The sequence below is a fragment of the Oncorhynchus gorbuscha genome, linkage group LG23, assembly GCF_021184085.1.
Source record: "Oncorhynchus gorbuscha isolate QuinsamMale2020 ecotype Even-year linkage group LG23, OgorEven_v1.0, whole genome shotgun sequence".
NCBI classification, from domain to species: Eukaryota; Metazoa; Chordata; class Actinopteri; order Salmoniformes; family Salmonidae; genus Oncorhynchus; species Oncorhynchus gorbuscha.
Window position 1 is genome coordinate 46255397 of NC_060195.1, and position 20214 is coordinate 46275610.

Sequence of the window (20214 nt, forward strand, 5' to 3'; positions counted from 1 at the left end):
GAGACTACCAGAGGTCCGGACAACAGGTCCTCCGATTTGACACACTGAACTCTGTCTGAGAAGTAGTTGGTGAACCAGGCGAGGCAGTCATTTGAGAAATGTTACAAACGTGTGAACCACAGAGTGGTTAATTAAAAACAAAACAGCTTATGCTGCTGCTCAGCTCATCCAAGCTGCGGGCTATGTGAATGTGGGCTCAGTGGTGGACGTCTGGGGCCTCAGATTCTCAGAGGTGAGGTGAAAACAATGTAGCCGGTGAGGGATCTGCGAGTGGCTGATAAGGAAATAAAGCACCCGGGGAGTAGAACAAGGTGACAAACATGAATTGTTTGCCGCCGGTATTTTCGGCCATTTTCACTTTGCTCCTCGTATGAAATGATGGGAGGCTGTAATCCCTGAGCCTCCCCTAGTTTCCCTCCGGTCTTGAAGCTGATGAAATTCCTGTTGTCCTCCTCCTTCAGACAGTAGAATAGTGTGTTATTGGATCTCTTCTTCCTCCTCAGGGTAACCACTTAATATGTATTGCCACAACTAACCTAGCTGGCAAGGAAACCTCCCACTCAGATAAAACACAAACAAATGCCAAACAATGCATGGGAAAACAACACATTCTTGGAATTATATGTAGGTAGGTAAATGTCATTTGACTAAAACAAAAAGTTGTGAGTCATTTGAACATGCGGATCATTCACATTATTAAAAGTGTGGGTAACACTTTACTTGACACCCAGCGTCATTATGACACAGTCATAACCATGTCATGTGTCATAGCTGCTGACATAACTTGTTATAATATGGTCATAAAACACTGTCATGACAGATATATTTACACCTGTTGTGACATATAGTGTTATTTTACAGCTGGTTATGACACCTACATAAGAGTGTCAAAATCCACAAAACCTACCACACAAGGCAAAACATTCCATTACACCATAGCTTATGTCGCAACATTGTTATACAATTATTTATTTTTTGACCATGTGAAATTATCATTGTAATTGGCACACATTGATGTCAGACATGCACCTACCCCAATGCTCTGTTGCTAATGACTGGGTTAAATGCAGGAGCAGATATCAGGATCAAGTCAAGACACACTCTTTCTGACCGATGACTGATATACGGTGGAAGTCGGAAGTTTACATACACCTTAGCCAAATACATTGACACTCAGTTTTTCACAATTCCTGACATTTAATCATAGTATAAAGTCCCTGTCTTTGGTCAGTTAGGATCACCACTTTATTTTAAGAATGTGACATTTCAGAATAACAGTAGAGAATGATTTATGTCAGCTTTTATTTATTTCATCACATTCCCAGTGGGTCAGAAGTTTACATACACTCAATTATTATTTGGTAGTATTGCCTTTAAATTGTTTAACTTGGGTCAAACGTTTCGGGTAGCCTTCCACAAGCTTCCCACAATAAGTTGGGTTAATTTTGGCCCATTCCTCCTGACAGAGATGGTGTAACTGAGTCAGGGTTGTAGCCTCCTTGCTCGCACATGCTTTTGCAGTTCTGTCCACACATTTTCTATAGGATTGAGGTCAGGGCTTTGTGATGGACACTCCAACCCTAACCCTAACCCTTAAGCCATTTTGCCACAACTTTGGAAGTATGCTTGGGGTCATTGTCCATTTGGAAGACCCATTTGCGACCAAGCTTTAACTTCCTGACTGATGTCTTGAGATGTTGCTTCAATATGTCCACATCATTTTCCTACCTCATGATGATCTATTTTGTGAAGTGCACACGTCCCTCCTGCAGCAAAGCACCCCCACAACATGATGCTGCCACCCCCGTGCTTCACGGGTTGGGATGGTTTTCTTCAGCATGCAAGCCTCCTCCTTTGCCCTCCGAACGTAATGATGGTCATTATGGCCAAACAGTTCTATTTTTGTTACATCAGACCAGAGACATTTCTCCAAAAAGTACCATCTTTGTCCCCATGTGGAGTTGCAAACTGTAGTCTGGATTTTTTATGGTTGATTTGGAGCAGTGGCTTCTTACTTGCTGAGTGGCATTTCAGGTTCTGTCGATATAGGGCTCATTTTCCTCCAGCATCTTCACAAGGTCCTTTCCTGTTGCTCTGGAATTGATTTGCACTTTTCGCACCAAAGTACGTTCATCTCTAGGAGACAGAACGCGTCTCCTTCCTAAGCAGTATGATGGCTGCGTGGTCCCATGGTGTTTATGCTTACGCACTATTGTTTGTACAGATAAAGGTGGTACCTTCAGGAATTTGGAAATTGCTCCCAAGGATGAACCAGACCTGTTGAGGTCTACAATTTTTTTCTGACTTCTTAGCTGATTTCTTTTGATTTTCCCATTATTATGTCAAGCAAAGAGGCACTGAGTTTGAAGGTAGGTCTTGAAATACATCCACTGGTACACCTCCAATTGCCTCAAATGATGTCAATTAACCTATCAGAAGCTTCTAAAGCCATGACATCCTTTTCGGGAATTTTCCAAGCTGTTTAAAGGCACAGGCAATTTAGTGTATGTAAACTTCTGACCCACTGGAATTGTGATTCAATGAATTATAAGTGAAATCTGTCGGTAACAATTGTTGGAAAAATTACTTGTGTCATACACAAAGTAGAGTCCTAACCCACTTGCCAAAACTATAGTTTGTTAACAAGAAATGTGTGGAGTGGTTGAAAAACGGGTTTTAATGACTCCAACCTGAGTGTATGTAAACTTCCGACTTCAACTGTAAGGGCATGTATGTGATAGGCATATCTGGCTTATATGATTATAATGGTCAAAATGCCTCTTGATCGTCTCAAGGTGTATTTTCTCAATCCAAGTGAAGTGACACAGAATGGTCATAATGCTTCATGACAGTGTCATAAAGTGTATTTTCTTTTAAATATGATGAAAAAAAACATGACTGAAGAGAATGAATTACAACAACAAAAAAGGATTTAAGACAAACTTTCAAACAAAAGGAATCTTCTTGGTGTCACGCCTTGGTCATTGTATTTTGTGTTTTCGTTATATATTTGATCAGGCCAGGGTGTGACATGGGTTTATTGTGTTGTCGTATTGGGGTTTTTGTAGGCATTGGGATTGTGGTGGATTAGGGGTGTGTCTAGTTTAGGCTTGGCTGCCTGAGGCGGTTCTCAATCAGAGTCAGGTGATTTTTGTTGTCTCTGATGGGGAACTGGAGTCGATTTGAACAGCAGGTGGAGGTTGCCTGGGTTTCAGACACCTGTGTATTTCGATACACAAACACAGCACGGTGATTGTAGGGACCTGTCTCTGTGTTGTTGTTCACCAGACAGGCTGTATAGAATGGGAAGGTTTTGACAAAACATGACAGTATTAGGTTTTCACGTTCCGTTTGTTGTTTTTGTATTTATTAAGTTATTTCATGTATCGTCATTTGTTTCATTAAAGACATGAGTAACCACCACGCTGCATTTCGGTCTGACTCTCTTTCGACAAATGAACGTCGTTACAGAATCACCCACCACACACGGACCGAGTGGCATGGTTACAGGCAGCGACAGCAGGAGCAGTGAAGGGAGGACATTATGGACAGCAGAAGCATGGAATATACGACGTGGGATGAAATAGACAGGTGGGCGGTCGACCCAGAGAGAGTGCCGGAGCCCGCCTGGGATTCGCTGGAGCAGTGCGAAGAGGGCTATAGGAGAATGGAGTCGAAGAGAAAGACACGGCGGCGCAGAAAGAAACCTGAAAGTCAGCACCAAAAATGTATTGGGGGAGGGCTCGGGGAGAGAGTGGCTGAGTCAGGAGTCAGACCTGAGCCAACTCTCCCTGTTAATCGTGAGGAGCAGCGATCAAATGACTTCTGGACTTGGGAGGAGATATTAGACGGAAAAGGACACTGGGCTCAGCCTGGGAAATATCGCCGTCCCAAGGAAGAACTGGAGGCGGTAAAGCGGAGAGGCGCTGGTATGAGGAGGCAGCACGGCGACGCGGATGGAAGCCTGAGAGTCAGCCCCAAAAATGTATTGGGGGGGGGCTTACAGGGAGTATGACTATGCCAGGTAGGAGACCTGCGCAAACTCCCTGTGCTTACCGGGGGGCTAGAGAGACCGGGCAGGCACCGTGTTATGCTATGGAAGGCACGGTGTTTCCAGTGCGGGTGCATAGCCCGGTGCGGTTCATACCAGCCCTTTGTATTGGCCGGGCTAGAGTGGGCATCGAGCCAGGTAAGGTTGAGCAGGCTCGGTGCTCAAGAGCTCCAGTGCGCCTGCAAGGTCCACCTCCACACACCAGTCCTCCGGTAGCAGCTCCGCACCAGGCTTCCTGTGCGTGTCCTCGATCCAGTACCACCAGTTCCAGCACCACGCACCAGGCCTTCTGTGCGCCTCGCCTGTTTAGCACAGCCAGAGCCTTCCTTCCCTCCTGCGCTGTCGGAGTCTCCCGCTTGTTCAGCGCTTCTAGAGCCTTCCTCCTCTACAGCGCTGCCGGAGCCTCCTGCCTGTTCGGAGCAGCCTGAGCTGCCAGACTGCATGGAGCAGCCAGAGCTGCCAGTCTGCATAGAGCAGCCAGAGCTGTCAGTCTGCATGGAGCAGCCTGAGCTGTCAGTCTGCATGGAGCAGCCTGAGCTGTCAGTCTGCATGGAGCAGCCTGAGCTGTCAGTCTGCATGGAGCAGCCTGAGCTGTCAGTCTGCATGGAGCAGCCTGAGCTGTCAGTCTGCATGGAGCAGCCAGAGCTGCCAGTCAGCATGGAGCAGCCAGAGCTGTCAGCCTGCATGGAGCAGCCAGAGCTGTCAGTCTGCATGGAGCAGCCTGAGCTGCCAATCTACATGGAGCAGCCAGAGCTGTCAGTCTGCACAAAGCTGCCAGTCTTGCATGAAGCAGCCAGAGCTGTCAGTCTGCATGAAGCAGCCTGAGCTGTCAATCTGCATGAAACAGCCAGAGCTGCCAGTATACATGGAGCAGCCAGAGCTGTCAGTCTGCACAAAGCTGCCAGTCTGCATGGAGCAGCCAGAGCTGTCAGTCTGCATGGAGCAGCCAGAGCTGTCAGTCTGCATGGAGCAGCCAGAGCAGCTAGATCCGCCGGTCAGCCATGATCTTCCAGATCTGCCAGTCAACCAGACTCTTCCAGATCTGCCAGTCAACCAGAATCTTCCAGATCTGCCAGCCAGCCAGGATCTACCGGAGCCAACTACCTGCCTGAGCTTCATCTCAGTACTGGGCTTCCTCTCAGTACTGGGCTTCCTCTCAGTACTGGGCTTCCTCTCAGTACTGGGCTTCTCCTCAGTACTGGGCTTCCCCTCAGTCCCGGGCTTCCCCTCAGTCCCGGGCTTCCCCTCAGTCCCGAGCTGCCCCTCAGTCCCGAGCTGCCCCTCAGTCCCGAGCTGCCCCTCAGTCCCGAGCTTCCCCTCAGTCCCGAGCTGCCCCTCAGTCACGAGCTGCCCCTCAGTCCAGTGGGGTTCTGGGTGAGGACTATTAGGCCATGGTCGGTGGTGAGGGTGGATTATCCCAGGACGCGAATGGGAGGAACTATGACATTAATGGAGTGGGGTCCACGTCCCGAGCCAGAGCCGCCACCATGGACAGACGCCCACCCGAACCCTCCCTATGGTTTTGAGGTGCGTCCGGGAGTCCGCACCTTGGGGGGGGGGGGGGTTCTGTCACGCCTTGGTCTTAGTATTTTGTGTTTTCTTATTATTTGTTCAGGCCAGGGTGTGACATGGGTTTATTGTGTTGTCATATTGGTGTTTTTGTAGGCAGTGGGATTGTGGTTGATTAGGGGTGTGTCTAGCATAGGCTTGGCTGACTGAGGCGGTTCTCAATCAGAGTCAGGTGATTCTCGTTGTCTCTGATTGGGAACCATATTTAGGTAGCCTGGGTTTCACTGTGTATTTTGTGGGTGATTGTTCCTGTCTCTGTGTAGTGTTCACCAGATAGGCTGTAATTAGGTTTCACGTTCCGTTTGTTGTTTTGTATTTATTTAGTTATTTCATGTTTCGCTATTTTTTCATTAAAGAACATGAGTAACCACCACTCTGCATTTTGGTCCGACTCTCTTTCAACAAACTAACGCCGTTACAAGTTGCTCCTCTTCAGCGGTTCTGCAGTCCAATTAGAGAGGTCTGTTTGTGTTTCCTGGCCTTCATTTTAATTTCTGTAGTTCAGGAGGAGCGAACGCCGCCAGAGTCCCCCTAGTCCTCCTCTGAGTCGTCATTAGCTTAGCCCCACCCAGACCAGGCTAAAAATGAGCTGGGAAAAAAAGAGTGAGAGCAAACTGTCAAAGGCTTGACTGCTTGTCTAAGCACAAACTAGCACTTGTGTGGCCACGCCGCTAAGCTAGGTATTCTTTCATCTGGCCCGGAATGGGGTGCGAGTTCATCTCCGCAGGCTCATTGATGTCATGTCACTTCACAACAAACGGTTACAGCGAGACTGTAGCGCAGACCGTAAATTAGAATAAAGCGAGAATCAGCGAGGGGTGAGAAGGGAAAGGAGGGAGAGTCGAGAGTGCACAACCTAATATAAATGATATCGGCTCCAACCATAGCCCGGGGATCCTACATCAAGATCAACTAATGTGCAATTAAGCTTCAGACTAGGAGAGAATCACCTTGTAAAAACATTTGTCAAGTAAACTGTTTTGCTGTTCTCTCCAGCTGCTAATTAACGAGGCACTGGGAAGAGGGGTTTGTTTGCCGACGTATTTACATATACATAAAGAAACACATCAGGCACGGTAGTGGAATGCGCCATTGCCAAAGCCCCTTTTATACATCTCTTAGATAGCAGTGACACGTATTCCCTGTCATTAAGCACTAATAGTTTACTTTACAGCTCATGAACTACAGTATAAACAAATTAAGCATGTCGCTAGTGCTGTGAGCTGAATGCGGTATTAAGGGGATGTGTGAGGGAAGAGGACGCTATGCTTTATTATTGTGTCTGTCGGATTTAACGATATTGCAGCCTTTCGTGGCACAATAAAGTAGAAAGCACTACTACAAAGTCGTTTTCAAAGTCAAATCTATGCCCGTTGTTGGATTCTTGTGTTGTTGTTGTCAGGGAGAAAGGGCGAGGAGGAAGTCCAGGCTAGTGGGAGTCAGCAGGAGGCAGGAAGCGGCGGTACTCTCGGTGGGCAATAAGGGGTTGTGAATAAAAGGATGTGGCCAGGGCTTGTGTGCTGTGGCTCTGGGAAGAGGGGGCTGAGAATGCAGAGGGCATAGAACTGAGGGCTTGTGTGTGTGTGTGTGTGTGTGTGTGTGTGTGTGTGTGTGTGTGTGTGTGTGTGTGTGTGTGTGTGTGTGTGTGTGTGTGTGTGTGTGTGTGTGTGTGTGTGTGTGTGTGTGTGTGTGTGTGTGTGTGTGTGTGTGTGTGTGTGTGTGTGTGTGTGTGTTACCTCTCCCTGGCAGGTGGGCAACACGGAGGGCATGGACATGCAGGTAGTGGGGGACTCCCAGGTGTGGGTGCCTGCTGAGGAGCCCATCGCTAACCCAGCTTTCCTCTTCAACTCCAAGATCTGGGAGATATGCCAGGAGCTACCCATCTACTGGATCCATCCCTCCCCCATGACAGGTACAGGGTCACCGGTGTCTCTCCACCCCTCTCCTCTCTCATTCTCGCAGCACTTTGAAAATGGTGGGATGAGAGATTTGTTTTTGTAAAGTTGTATACTGATTATAAAAATATTTTTTAGGCTACTTTTTAGCGACCAGAAAAAGATGTCTACCTGGTTGTAATCTGGTTATCTGACCGTATAACAACCAAAATATGACATTGTTCCCAAGCACCTTGACGTTATTATAAAAAGACATCTTACCTGGTTGTAATCTAGTTATATGCTCTATTCAACCAGAATGGCATCATTATGACATCCCATGCCAGATTCTCTGTACTTTGTACACTGCAGCAGTTTAAAGAATGTCCTCTCAGAAAAACATCCAGATTCATTTACAGTAGAAGGCAAGCTATTTTCCTTCAGATTGCCTCAAACAGGAGAAAAAAATATGTTTCTGCTGTGATCTGGTAAAGTACATCAACAGCTGTTCTGTGTACTTCCTCCTTTTGGTGCAGATGCTGAGTTCCGCGAGGTGGAGGATGATGAGGACATTCCTGATGCTGAGGTCGGAGGTCACCGCGTCGCCCGTGACATCCTGGACCAGGTTCCTGTCAATGACTATGTACGTACTGTATAGGGGCTGCATCTGAATTGGAACCATATTCCCTACTGTATATCATGCACTTGGTCAAATGTACACTGAACAAAAATATAAACGCAACATGCAGCAATTTCAAAGATTTTGCTGAGTTACTGTTCATATAAGGAAATCAGTCAATTGCAATAAATTCATTATGCCCTAATCTATGGGTTTCACATGACTGGGCATTGACACTGCCTGGGAGGGCATAGGCCCACCCACTTGGGAGTCAGGCCGACCCACTGGGGAGTCAAGCCCAGCCAATCACAATGAGTTTTTTCCACACAAAAGTGCTTCATCACAGACAGAAATAAAACATTGGTGGCGGCTTATGATAGAGAAATGAACATTCAATTATCTGGCAACAGCTCTGGTGGACATCTCTGAAGTCAGCATGCCAATTGTACGCTCCCTCAAAACTCCCTCTGTGGTGTTGTGTGACAAAACTGCACATTTTAGAGTGGCCTTTTATTGTCCCCAACACAAGGTCCACCTGTATAATGATCATGGTGTTTAATCAGCTTCTTGATATGCCACACCTGTCAGGTGGATGGATTATCTTGGCAAAGGAGAAATGCTCACTAACAGGGATGTAAACAAATATTTGCACAAAATCTGAGATATAAGCTTTTTTGTGTATGGAACATTTCTGTTGATCTTTTATTTCAGCTCATGAAACATGGGACCAACACTTTACATGTTGCATTTATATTTTTGTTCAGAGTATATATAGGGCCTATACACTGAGATTACAACAATTAAAACTTCTTATGGTATAGGGGACGCTTGCGTCCCACTATGCCAAAAGCCAGGGGAAATGCAGCGCGGCAAATTCAAATAAATGATGTAAAAATCTAACTTTCATTAAATTACACATGTAAGATCCTCAATTAAAGCTAGACTCGTTGTGAATCCAGCCAACATATCAGATTTTAAAAAGGCCATTCCGGTGAAAGCATAATAACCTATTATCTGATGATACCACAACAGTAAACAAAGAGGGTAGCATATTTCAACCCTGCAGGCGCTACACAAAACGCAGAAATAAAATATAAAACATGCCTTACCTTTGACAAGCTTCGTTTGTTGGCACTCCAATATGTCCCATAAACATCACAATTGGTCCTTTTGTTTGATTAATTCCATCCATATACACTGCTCAAAAAAATAAAGGGAACACTTAAACAACACAATGTAACTCCAAGTCAATCACACTTCTGTGAAATCAAACTGTCCACTTAGGAAGCAACACTGATTGACAATAAATTTCACATGCTGTTGTGCAAATGGAATAGACAACAGGTGGAAATTATAGGCATCCCCAATAAAGGAGTGGTTCTGCAGGTGGTGACCAGGCCACTTCTCGGTTCCTATGCTTCCTGGCTGTTGTTTTGGTCACTTTTGAATACTGGCGGTGCTTTCACTCTAGTGGTAGCATGAGACGGAGTCTACAACCCACACAAGTGGCACAGTTAGTGCAGCTCATTCAGAATGGCACATCAATGCGAGCTGTGGCAAGAAGGTTTGTTGTGTCTGTCAGCGTAGTGTCCAGAGCATGGAGGCGCTACCAGGAGACAGGCCAGTACATCAGGAGACGTGGAGGAGGCCGTAGGAGGACAACAACACAGCAGCAGGACCGCTACCTCCGCCTTTGTGCAAGGAGGAGCAGGAGGAGCACTGCCAGAGCCCTGCAAAATTACCTCCAGCAGGCCACAAATGTGCATGTGTCTGCTCAAACGGTCAGAAACAGACTCCATGAGGGTGGTATGAGGGCCCGACGTCCACAGGTGGGGGTTGTGCTTACAGCCCAACACCGTGCAGGACGTTTGGCATTTGCCAGAGAAAACCAAGATTGGCAAATTCGCCACTGGCGCCCTGTGCTCTTCACAGATGAAAGCAGGTTCACACTGAGCACGTGACAGATGTGATAGAGTCTGGAGATGCCGTGGAGAACATTCTGCTGCCTGCAACATCCTCCAGCATGACCGGTTTGGCGGTGGATGAGTCATGGTGTGGGGTGGCATTTCTTTGGGGGGGCCACACAGCCCTCCATGTGCTCGCCAGAGGTAGCCTGACTGCCATTAGGTACCGAGATGAGATCCTCAGACCCCTTGTGAGACCATAATGCAAGACAATGCTAGACCTCATGTGGCTGGAGTGTGTCAGCAGTTCCTGCAAGAGGAAGGCATTGATTCTATGGACTGGCCCGCCCATTCCCCAGACCTGAATCCAATTGAGCACATCTGGGACATCATGTCTCGCTCCATCCACCAACGCCACGTTGCACCACAGACTGTCCAAGAGTTGGCGGATGCTTTAGTGCAACGTCACTAAAAAATATTTCAAAAGTTGCCTATGAACTTTGCCAAAATATTTCAAACTACTTTTGTAATACAACTTTAGGTATTTTTAAACGTTAATAATCGATCAAATTGAAGACAGGTCTATCTGTGTTCAATACAGGAACACAACAAACCAAGCTACTTTTCAAGCCTTGCGCAACTCTCAACAATGTTACGCAGTTCCTAGATAGCCGTACTTCTTCATTGCACAAATGAATAACCTCAACCAAATTCTAAAGACTGGTGACATCCGGTGGAAGCGGTAGGAACTGAAAACACGTTCCTAAGAAATATCGTTTTCCAATGAGAACCCACTGAACAGACAGAGACCTAAAACAAAGAAATTCTGAACTGTTAGTCCTCTGAGTTTTCCCTGCATAAGTTATGTTATACTCACAGACATGATTCAAACAGTTTTAGAAACTTCAGAGTGTTTTCTATCCAAATCTACTAAAAATATGCATATCTTATATTCTTGGCATGAGTAGCAGGAAGTTGAAATTGGGCAGGCTATTTATCCAAAAGTGAAAATGCTGCCCCCTATACCTTGAGAAGTTAATAACACCTTCTTTTTCCATTACTTAGACCGACAAGGTGAATCCAGGTGAATGCTATGATCCCTTATTGATGTCACTCGCTAAAATCCCTTATTGATTACAGGTTAAAGAAGGATTTTTATGCCTTCAGACAATTGAGACATGCGTTGTGTATGTGTACCATTCAGAGGGGGAATGGGCAAAACAAAAGATTTAATTGCCTTTAAACGGGTTATGGTAGTAGGTGCCAGGCGCAACGGTTTGTGTCAAGAACTGCAACGCTGTTGGGTTTCTCATGCTCAACAGTTTCCCATATGTGTCAAGAATGGTCCACCACCGAAAGGACATCCAGCGAACTTAACACAACTGTGGAGCATTGGAGTCAACATGTGCCAGCATCCCTGTGGACTGCTTTTGATACCTTGTAGAGTCCATGCCCCGGCGAACTGAGGGCAAATGGGGGGGTGCAACTCAATATTAGGAAGGTTTTCCTAATGTTTGATATACTATGTGTATACAGTAGTTCACTACTTTTGACCTAGTGGATGCACACCAAGACCACACTAGGAGATACGAGCCACGGTGGTGCCTAGTTCTCCTTCGTTTCTTTGTGCATGGAAATCGCTCGTTAATTGATGCTGACTTTCATGGCATCAAACGGACTTGTGTTTGTGTACCGCAGGGCATAGAAATTGCTCTATATATCTGTTTAAATGCACTTGCCTTGCTTAAGACTCCCTTAATGTCTCTCCATTACTGGAGAGGAATATCTCGCCTTCAAAGGCAGCAACTTTTTCCCTACAGTCTCAGCTGGAGCCTTTCTTGTCTTCTCTCGGGTGAAGGCAGGCATCTAGCGACCTACAAAGCAGCGGCCTACATTTATTAATTATGCCTTAATTATCAAGTCAAGAAAGAAAAGAGTCTAGAGGCCAAAATGCCATATTTTTGTGCATGTGAGCGGCTTAGTACTCTATGATTAATTACCCTTGACACACACGTACACGCAAAGGTAAACATACATACTGGACACACGCACAGACAGCACAGTCAGGTGGGCCAGCATGCACGCACACACACCACAGCCATAATAGTAACCTTTATCAGGCTGGGCCCCGAAATACCTGCCTGCCTCCATGCACTCTCCTCCTATCCACCTCTCCTCCTCTATTCCTCTCCTCATCTCTGCTCATCCTCTATGGCTGCAGCAGCAATGCTATGTCCTGAAATTAAAGCATACCAGGAGATGAAACTCGCTCCCCCTTTTTAAGGTAATACTGTACATAGCTAAAGCTCACCCATATTATGGCCACAGCCAGTCAGTGTTTGTGGGCCTGGAAAATAACAAACGCCTTTGTGACCAACGGAGGGGAGGCAATTCTGACCCCAGCACCCCTTCACCTGATCTGGCCTCCACCGTGGCCCCTTGCCTGTCCGCCAATGGAGCCCCTGATTTCGTATTTACACGAGTTATTTCGGTGCGGCATGACTTTTTATTTTTCAACCTGAATAATCATTAGAGTATCAGTGACAGAGGTGGGTAGATATATGGGGCCAACCTATAGCCAGGGCTGCCACGGTGGAGCATCCGCATGGCGCTGAGGCAGCGGCCCTGGATATCTCTCCAACTGAATAACTATCATCCAACATCGCTGGAGGAGCCGCATCACTGTCCTTGACCTAGATAGGGGAAGGATAAGCCTTCAAAGATGATTGGGCAGCGGGGCTCAGTCGGTCAACCCGGCACTCACATGTTCTGGGACGGTTTTGGGCCAGTTGGAGGTTGGTGGTGGGCCATCGTGTGACACTGTACCTCTGCCCAGCCCTCTTTGGCATCCAAAGCTAGCATTGAAACAACACGGCTTCCCATGCATGAGTGGGCAGTGATGGTTCACAGAAAACCGAGGGTAAACAGAGGCTGTAAATACCTCCTCTGCTCCCTGACCGTAAGCTACACCAAACCGTAAACAGTTACTGCCTGGGCCTGTGTGGTTCAGCTGGTAAGAGCATGGCGAGTGGTGCGAATGATGCCAAGGTCGTGGGTTCATGTCCTACATACTGTACTCCTACTAAAAATGTATGCAAGTTGCTTTGGATAAAAGCTAAGTGGCATATTTTACTAATATGTTTAATATTACATTTCCCCTTGAGTTTAACCATTAGAGGTTTCACCCTTGCCTGCATAATGAGAAAATGTGGCTTTTCATGTGGATGATGAGACCACACAATTAGCATTGGGAGTACCAAGCAGTACCTGCTTCAATTCGACGTCGCGTCTTGATTCTCTTCCTCCTTATTATTGAATAACTGACTGAAAGTTTTCAACTTGACAGACTGATCAAACCTCTGATATGATGTTATGTGTGAGTTGCCGTTTCGGTGTGTGTCAAAACTCCGACGGAGTCGAGAGTAATGACTTTTACCCATGGTTAATGCTGCTTGATTGTGACGAGCGCAGATTTCCCAGGGTGCCCCATTCCGATCACCGTTGAAGAGGGGAATTTAAAGCCAAAATTATTAATATACGCTTTAAAAAAGGATGCCTCTGATTAATTTGTCTCAGACGTACAATGCCAACCGATTGTCTGTTTGTTTTTGTAATCACCCATTATTTGAATAAATATATTTCGTTTCATTTTCCCTAACTGAAGCTCTGGATTTGGATTTCATACCGTCACAGTTTTAGCTGTGAGGTGGCTGACAAGATTATTGTCTATGTTGTTTCCATAATAGATTGTTGCCTCGCAGCTGATGACTCTAAACTTGACTAAAATCATCCATCAGTAATTGCCCACCAGCCTTTGTCAGAGTCGTAAATCAAACACACCTTTTGCATATCATCTTTTTTTTCTTTCTGAGTTGTTAGTCCCCCATGTTAGGAGTATGCAGTGTTAGTCCATTTATCATCTGTGACAGCAGTTGTGATGGCTGATTCGTGATTTGAATCCTACTTACTGCACTGTTTGTGTTTGTGTATTTAAAGTGCTGGCTCCAAAAGTTATGGGAGCCTGAATGTAGCTTAACGCCAGCCACAAACACTACAGTCCACAACATCTGTGAGACCCTGGGCTATTTAGTGCCCTATAAACTATTTCCTGTGACTAATACTGCTTTTCTAGGGAAGTAGCCAAACAACTTCCAGTCCACACTGCCCATAGTTTACAGTAGAGGAGAAATTAGGGTCAGAGCTATGTGTTCCTATGGGTCCCAGGCCTTTTCAAGACTGGGGTGAAACAATGACCTTGCATTGTTCCCCCTCTCAATGGATTTCTGTGAAATGTTGTTTGTCTTCTGTTATGAAAGGCTGACTCATAAGGAAAGCATCAGGTAAAGTCCAAAGGGGGGACAATTTGTCTCTTTCATCAAAGCTATTTAACCAGACAGTGCTGGATTGTCTCTGAAGTTTTAGTCAAATTCACTCAATTCACGTTGTCAAATGCATGTATCTGTGCAGCTCTGGGAGGGCTTTAAGTGGCACTTCACTGGGTCCAATTCAGAATTGCCCTCGATCAAAGGCATGGCACTCAGCCCTAACTCCATCTGGAGAGGGCACGGGCCCGGGAGACTGGCACAAAGGAAAAAGCCAAGGGCCATTAATTCTTCCCAATTTACCTTTCGTTTGGGTTTCATTTGGCCCTTATATTAATTCACACCCATTCAGCGCGAGCAAATAAAAGAATCCTTGTTAGTCGATCATTACATTCCTAATTGCTTTAGGAATGTGCCATCCACTTAAAGTCAAGGTCAGGGGGAGGGCGCCCAAGATGAAGAGCCTCTCATTTGTAGGCTCTAATGGAGGGGTGGCAGCCATTTTTACTCAGCTCGCATGGGTCACAGCAGGGGGAGTGGGGGGTCAGAGATGAAAAAAATACTGTACATTTCCCAGTAAACGGCAGTGTCAGTCACTTTGATTGAATATAGCCCTGGGACAAAGGGGCCGAGGACTCTTGGATGTGAGATGGAGCTTGGAAAGAGTAATGCTACCACTGACATAACAGAAAGGTCAAGGATATTATATCATGTTTTATGCTCCCGGATCGAGGCGGCCCCGCTTTCCAATGCTATCTTGATCCGTGTGTCACGGTCGAGCGTGGAACCATTTTGACCGTTCATTTCCTTGGACATCCATTTTAATCTTTCTCTTCTGTTTAGTTGCTTCATAGCTTTTTTCTGACCAACGACCGAAGCGAGAACATCGAGTCACCCAATCAAATCCTCTGTCCTGACTGTCCCTGCTCTGGGAGTGCTGCTATTCATCATGTGTGTGACCCTACTTTTGTGTTCTTCACAGGGAAAAGAAAAGGAGATTGATTTTGCTTGATAAATATTTAATTTAAAGTATAAGTGCAGACCTTACTGAACAGAAAATTCTAAAGCCAAAAGAAAGAGAAACATTTAGCACTTAATTTTCGAATAAGGAGCTACCGCAGAAGAATAAACCTTGCCAGTGCGGTGTAGGCATTCCACACTCCACCTATACTTCCAATTAAATGTTCTCAAGATCGCTGTGTGTCTTTCTCTTTCCCTGGCTCTCCTTTCTTTGTATCACCTGCCCTTTGAAGCACTTCATTTCTTTCCTTCCTTTCATCGACTTGCCACTTGTCCTTCACAGAGAGACATGGGAGTTGAGCTGGATAACCATCTAGATGACCGTGGCTACTGCTGCCAGCACTGTCGTCGTGGTTACCGCTATTGCCAGCGCTACTATGAGCCACTGGGGGGTTTTAACCCCTACCCGTACTACTACCAAGGAGGACGTGTCATCTGTCAGATCATTATGCCCTGCAACTGGTGGATCGCCCGTATGCTCGGGAGAATATGATTGGATGGTCAAACTGGATTCACTATGTTTCAGCTCACATGATAGGTGCATTCATGTTAGGCTGGATTTACACCACACGAGGCGTAGCGTCCCAGCAACCACTTTGTGACTTCACCATGTACAACACAGACTTTGGTGCTTGCCAGAATTTGTAATAACGAATGCAACCCTTGCTACTCCCCAATCGCTATTCCAAAGCCTTTGTGATAGCAAAACATTTATAGTACACAATTGTAATCCATCTTGTCTCAAAAATAAGCAAATTGACTGGCAGTCTTGCCTTCAGTCTAAATTGAGTTTTGGGAGCGTCTGGGCGATATCTCTAAGATCTCCCGAGCTGTTACATTGTGAATGTTTACCTAGCCATCAAATTCTGGTTGTGTGGCCTTGTTGTGTCTGTGCACTGAAGTGCAATTTTGCTTTCAACATGTTTTCAATCAAAGTGCTACGTTTGGCTGTTTCTCTCGTTGCTGCATTTCTTTCTCATTTAATTTTCCTCTATATGTTTATTATAGGTGGCATGTAACCGACATTCTTTTGCTTGTGGAGCAGACCTGGGTTTAAATAGTATTATATTTTTATCAAATACTTTGAGCGCTTGATTGAGCCTTCCTGTAGTGACAGATAGGGAATGGTTTGCACTTTTCGGACTATCCCAGTGGTGCGCCATATAATCTCAGTCAAACTCAGTTTAAGTATTTAACAAAAAATTATATTTTAACCCAGGTCTGCTTTGAAATATGATAACCAATAACGTATATAGAACTGTAGCCTGATCACTCTGTCAACCCTTTCTAGACTTTATCGGTTGAACAAAAATAACATAAGTCCTTTTTTTGTGAATTATGTATTTTGACTATTGTTACCACAGTTAGCATGTTACCTTGAAATAGTGTTTTTACTATCAGAATGAGTCTACTAATTATAATAAAGCAATAGCTGTATACATGTATATGTGTCACAACCGTGTGTAGAGGAGGACCAAGGCACAGCGGAGGACAATATCCCACAAACACAGGTGTGAAACAGCTACTTAAATATGATCCCCAATTAGAGATGAACGATTACCAGCTGCCTCTAATTGGAAATCATACAAATCACCAACATAGAAAATAAACTTAGAACACCACATTGAAATAAATAAACAAGATCACCCCCAGTGACAATATGCTGCATTCTTCTAATTAGTTATCATATTTATTTGATGTAAACACATTTTTGTTATTTTATGCAGCATTGTTTTAACTACAATGGCTGTAAATGACTGTAATAGTACCACAGTTCAATTACCATATAGTAATATAATCTTTGCTAATTTTCCCATTTGCTCAAGCTCACGATAAGTATGTTCTGAACAGTGATTCTACCAGCATGGTTAAGCCTACAAGAATAAGAAAGATGTCATGGCTTGACATGCTTAAGTGATCAACAAGTACATACATTTTAATTGTATCTTGAAACTAAATTACATCTAATACCCACTCATATCAAGATAAAGAACTGATTTTTACAGTCACCGTGAGTATGGCGATACGGCATCCATATTAGGACATTTTATCCAGTGACTATTGGAGTTTCACCTGACAATTGAGGAACTTCCTAATATGGATGCCAAAGTAAGGTTTCAACTTGCTGAAATTCCAACATTGGTTGATAAAGGTCAAATGCTATACATTCAAATGGTCCAGTTCTGCAGTTCAAATAACCTTTTGAGGGTCAATCTATCAGTTACTGTATGTCCTGGCTCCAAAATTGATTGATTGATTAGGTCATATTCCACTTTGCTTCATAAAGCATTATGCACCCTGGTCATAATGCTCTATGGAAGTAGTTCTAGATGTTTATGAGCGCTGTTATTAGCACCGATGTTATAATGTATTATAGAGGTAGTTCATAAGAAGTGTTACTGATATCCTTCCTCAAAAATAAACCTAAGTAGATGTTCTTTTATCAAAACACTAAAAGAGGTAAACATGCAAACTTAAAAAGGCAGATGAGAAACGATAGAACCGGTTTCACTTTGATTCATGTTTTTTTGAAGTACATCCAATGCCTTTCTCTGTACCCTCCCTTCCAGGAATGTTGCTTTAAACATAGGTTCTCTTGATTATATCTCTACATTTACAATATTGAGAAGAAAGTTTAAAAAAACAATAAACCTCAAACTAATTATAGGTACAATCATCCCATAGTCATGCAAAGATCCGCCATAAACTTGTCTCCTCTTCCCACACCTGCTCATAATCACAAAGTAGAATTCACCTGGGCTGTGTTCGTTAGGCACCAAAGGGAAGAAAACCGACTCAAACAGGGAGGAACTACCTGGACTTCTCCAATAAGAAACAGTCATTTTAGTTTTACTGCACAGTGCCCTGCTAAACATGACCCTGGCCATACATATGTGGAGTGGATTTCATCTCGATCTCATCTTTGTTGAACGACAGATTTTATAAAATATTTTTTAAACAATCTAACCACTGATCACTTAAACCTTATTCTTTACAGGTTAAATATTAGAAACTAGTGGAAATATGAAAAAGTGCAAAAATCATCTTAAATATGCAAATGTTTTAACAGGTGGAAGCAAAGAACTTGGAGTTCAACTGGTCAGTATGCATGCGCCCGGCCGCTAGAGTCGCTAGAGCACGATAGGACAAGGATATTGCGGCCGGCAAACACATCGTATTTTCAAATCAGTTAACAAATCAGATAATTGCAAACATACTTCAAATGTGCTGACAGGCAGCTCCACCATGCCCCAAGGCGGTTCTGAAAAGTGCATGAAATCTGTGTTGATATATATTTTGTTTCTCCCTATATTTTTTCCCTTATCATGTCAAATGCTGCTGTGTTTACTGAAGCTGACACAATCACTATATTCTAGCAACAGACACGCCAAATGACTAAGAGAGAAGGGAAAGGAGAGGGGGGAGAGAGAGGCAGAGCTGTAGAGGGAGACTGAGAGACAGAGCAAGTCAAACAGAGAGAGGATGGCCTGACAGACTGACTGTGTTTGAAATGGTTAGGTCATCTGAGCACTAGCATTTTATTTTTTTCCCCTTTTTCGTGATATCGAATTGGTAGTTAGTCTTGTCCCATCACTGCAACTCCTGTACGGACTCGTTAGAGACGGAGGTCAAGAGCCATGCGTCCTCTGAAACATGACCCTACCAATCTGCACAGCTTCTTGACATGCTACTCGCTTAAGCCGGAAAGCCAGCCGCACCAATATGTCGGAGGAAGCAACGTACAACTGGTCAGTGTGCATGCGCCCGGCCGCTAGAGTCGCTAGAGCACGATAGGACAAGGATATTGCAAACTTTATTCGGCTGTTGAAATTCATATGAAATGTGAATCTTCCAATTTGTGAGTAGGTGTATCATTACTCAACAGATACCCACTCCAAATGACTACAAGCTACACATTAAAATGTGTATCTATGACTTCGCTCATACTGTAGTAAACATCAAAATCGGTAGTTTCAAAGGCAAACCCTCATGCCCATGGTCCTCATGCAAATTATTCAGCATCTAGGAAGAAAATCCCTGTGAGCTTGTTTAGCATTGCGAGCAGAGCAGGCATACAAAAGAGAAACAGTGCTCTAGGACCCATGCAACCAATAAATTCAGTCCACTAGGTTAACAGTGTCGAGAGGGATTTGCTTCGCATGACTGGCCCAAAGATTAGTAACAGGTACTGTAGCCCACTAACCCACACTTGTGAATTCTCTCCTTTTGTTATCTCAGAGCTAAATTCAGTCATTTTGCTACCTCAAAGCTGTTTATTTTGGTTTCAAGCATTACTTGTCCATTCATTTAGTTGTGCTGGGTTGTTCTTGGGGAAATTGATTGTAAACTTAAAGGCTATGCGGACATTATGAGAGAGGGGGAGAGCCGTATTTGGCTTATCAGGTGGATAGTGTTACAGATGTATTGCTAGTGCCATCTTGTGGTGTCATGAGAGAATGGCCATTTTAAGACATTACCAGTGTTGCTTTTATGTTATGACTACCTATAGGGGCCCTATGCTTTCACTTGTCATCTTGAGTACATAAATGCCTTTCTTTGCCCTTTCTAAATCAAACGTTAAAGCATCAGTAAAACTCAAACATATGTTAGTCTATGGCCACTGTGCTCTAAATCCTTTCATATATTCAGAGCCCAGTGGTCCCTCAGATGGCTAACAAATATTACAGTCAATGCGGGTTTCTTGGCACAGCACAGTGCATGGCAGTAGTACTACTAGGCCATAAGACAACAGACAAATGCTACTATGCTTGGGCTGTATTGTGAGGTCAGTGCGCAAGGTCCGTGATGTACTGACGGTCTGGTGTTTGAATAATCTCTCCGCCAAGGCTGGAGG

General features: G+C 44.7%; 1 protein-coding gene across 2 annotated transcripts in view; it reads left to right on the forward strand.

The window, feature by feature from the left end:
- The window catches only part of LOC124011481 (tenomodulin-like), a 143058-nt gene extending 126254 nt beyond the window's left edge, over nt 1-16804 (forward strand). For both annotated transcript variants that reach the window (XM_046324911.1, XM_046324910.1), the window contains 3 exons: nt 7370-7532; nt 8031-8137; nt 15643-16804. In XM_046324911.1, coding sequence (XP_046180867.1) covers nt 7370-7532; nt 8031-8137; nt 15643-15852 — 480 coding nt within the window. In that variant the 3' untranslated portion in view covers nt 15853-16804. The remainder of the gene's footprint in view (nt 1-7369; nt 7533-8030; nt 8138-15642) is intronic.
- Nucleotides 16805-20214: the final 3410 nt, after the last annotated feature.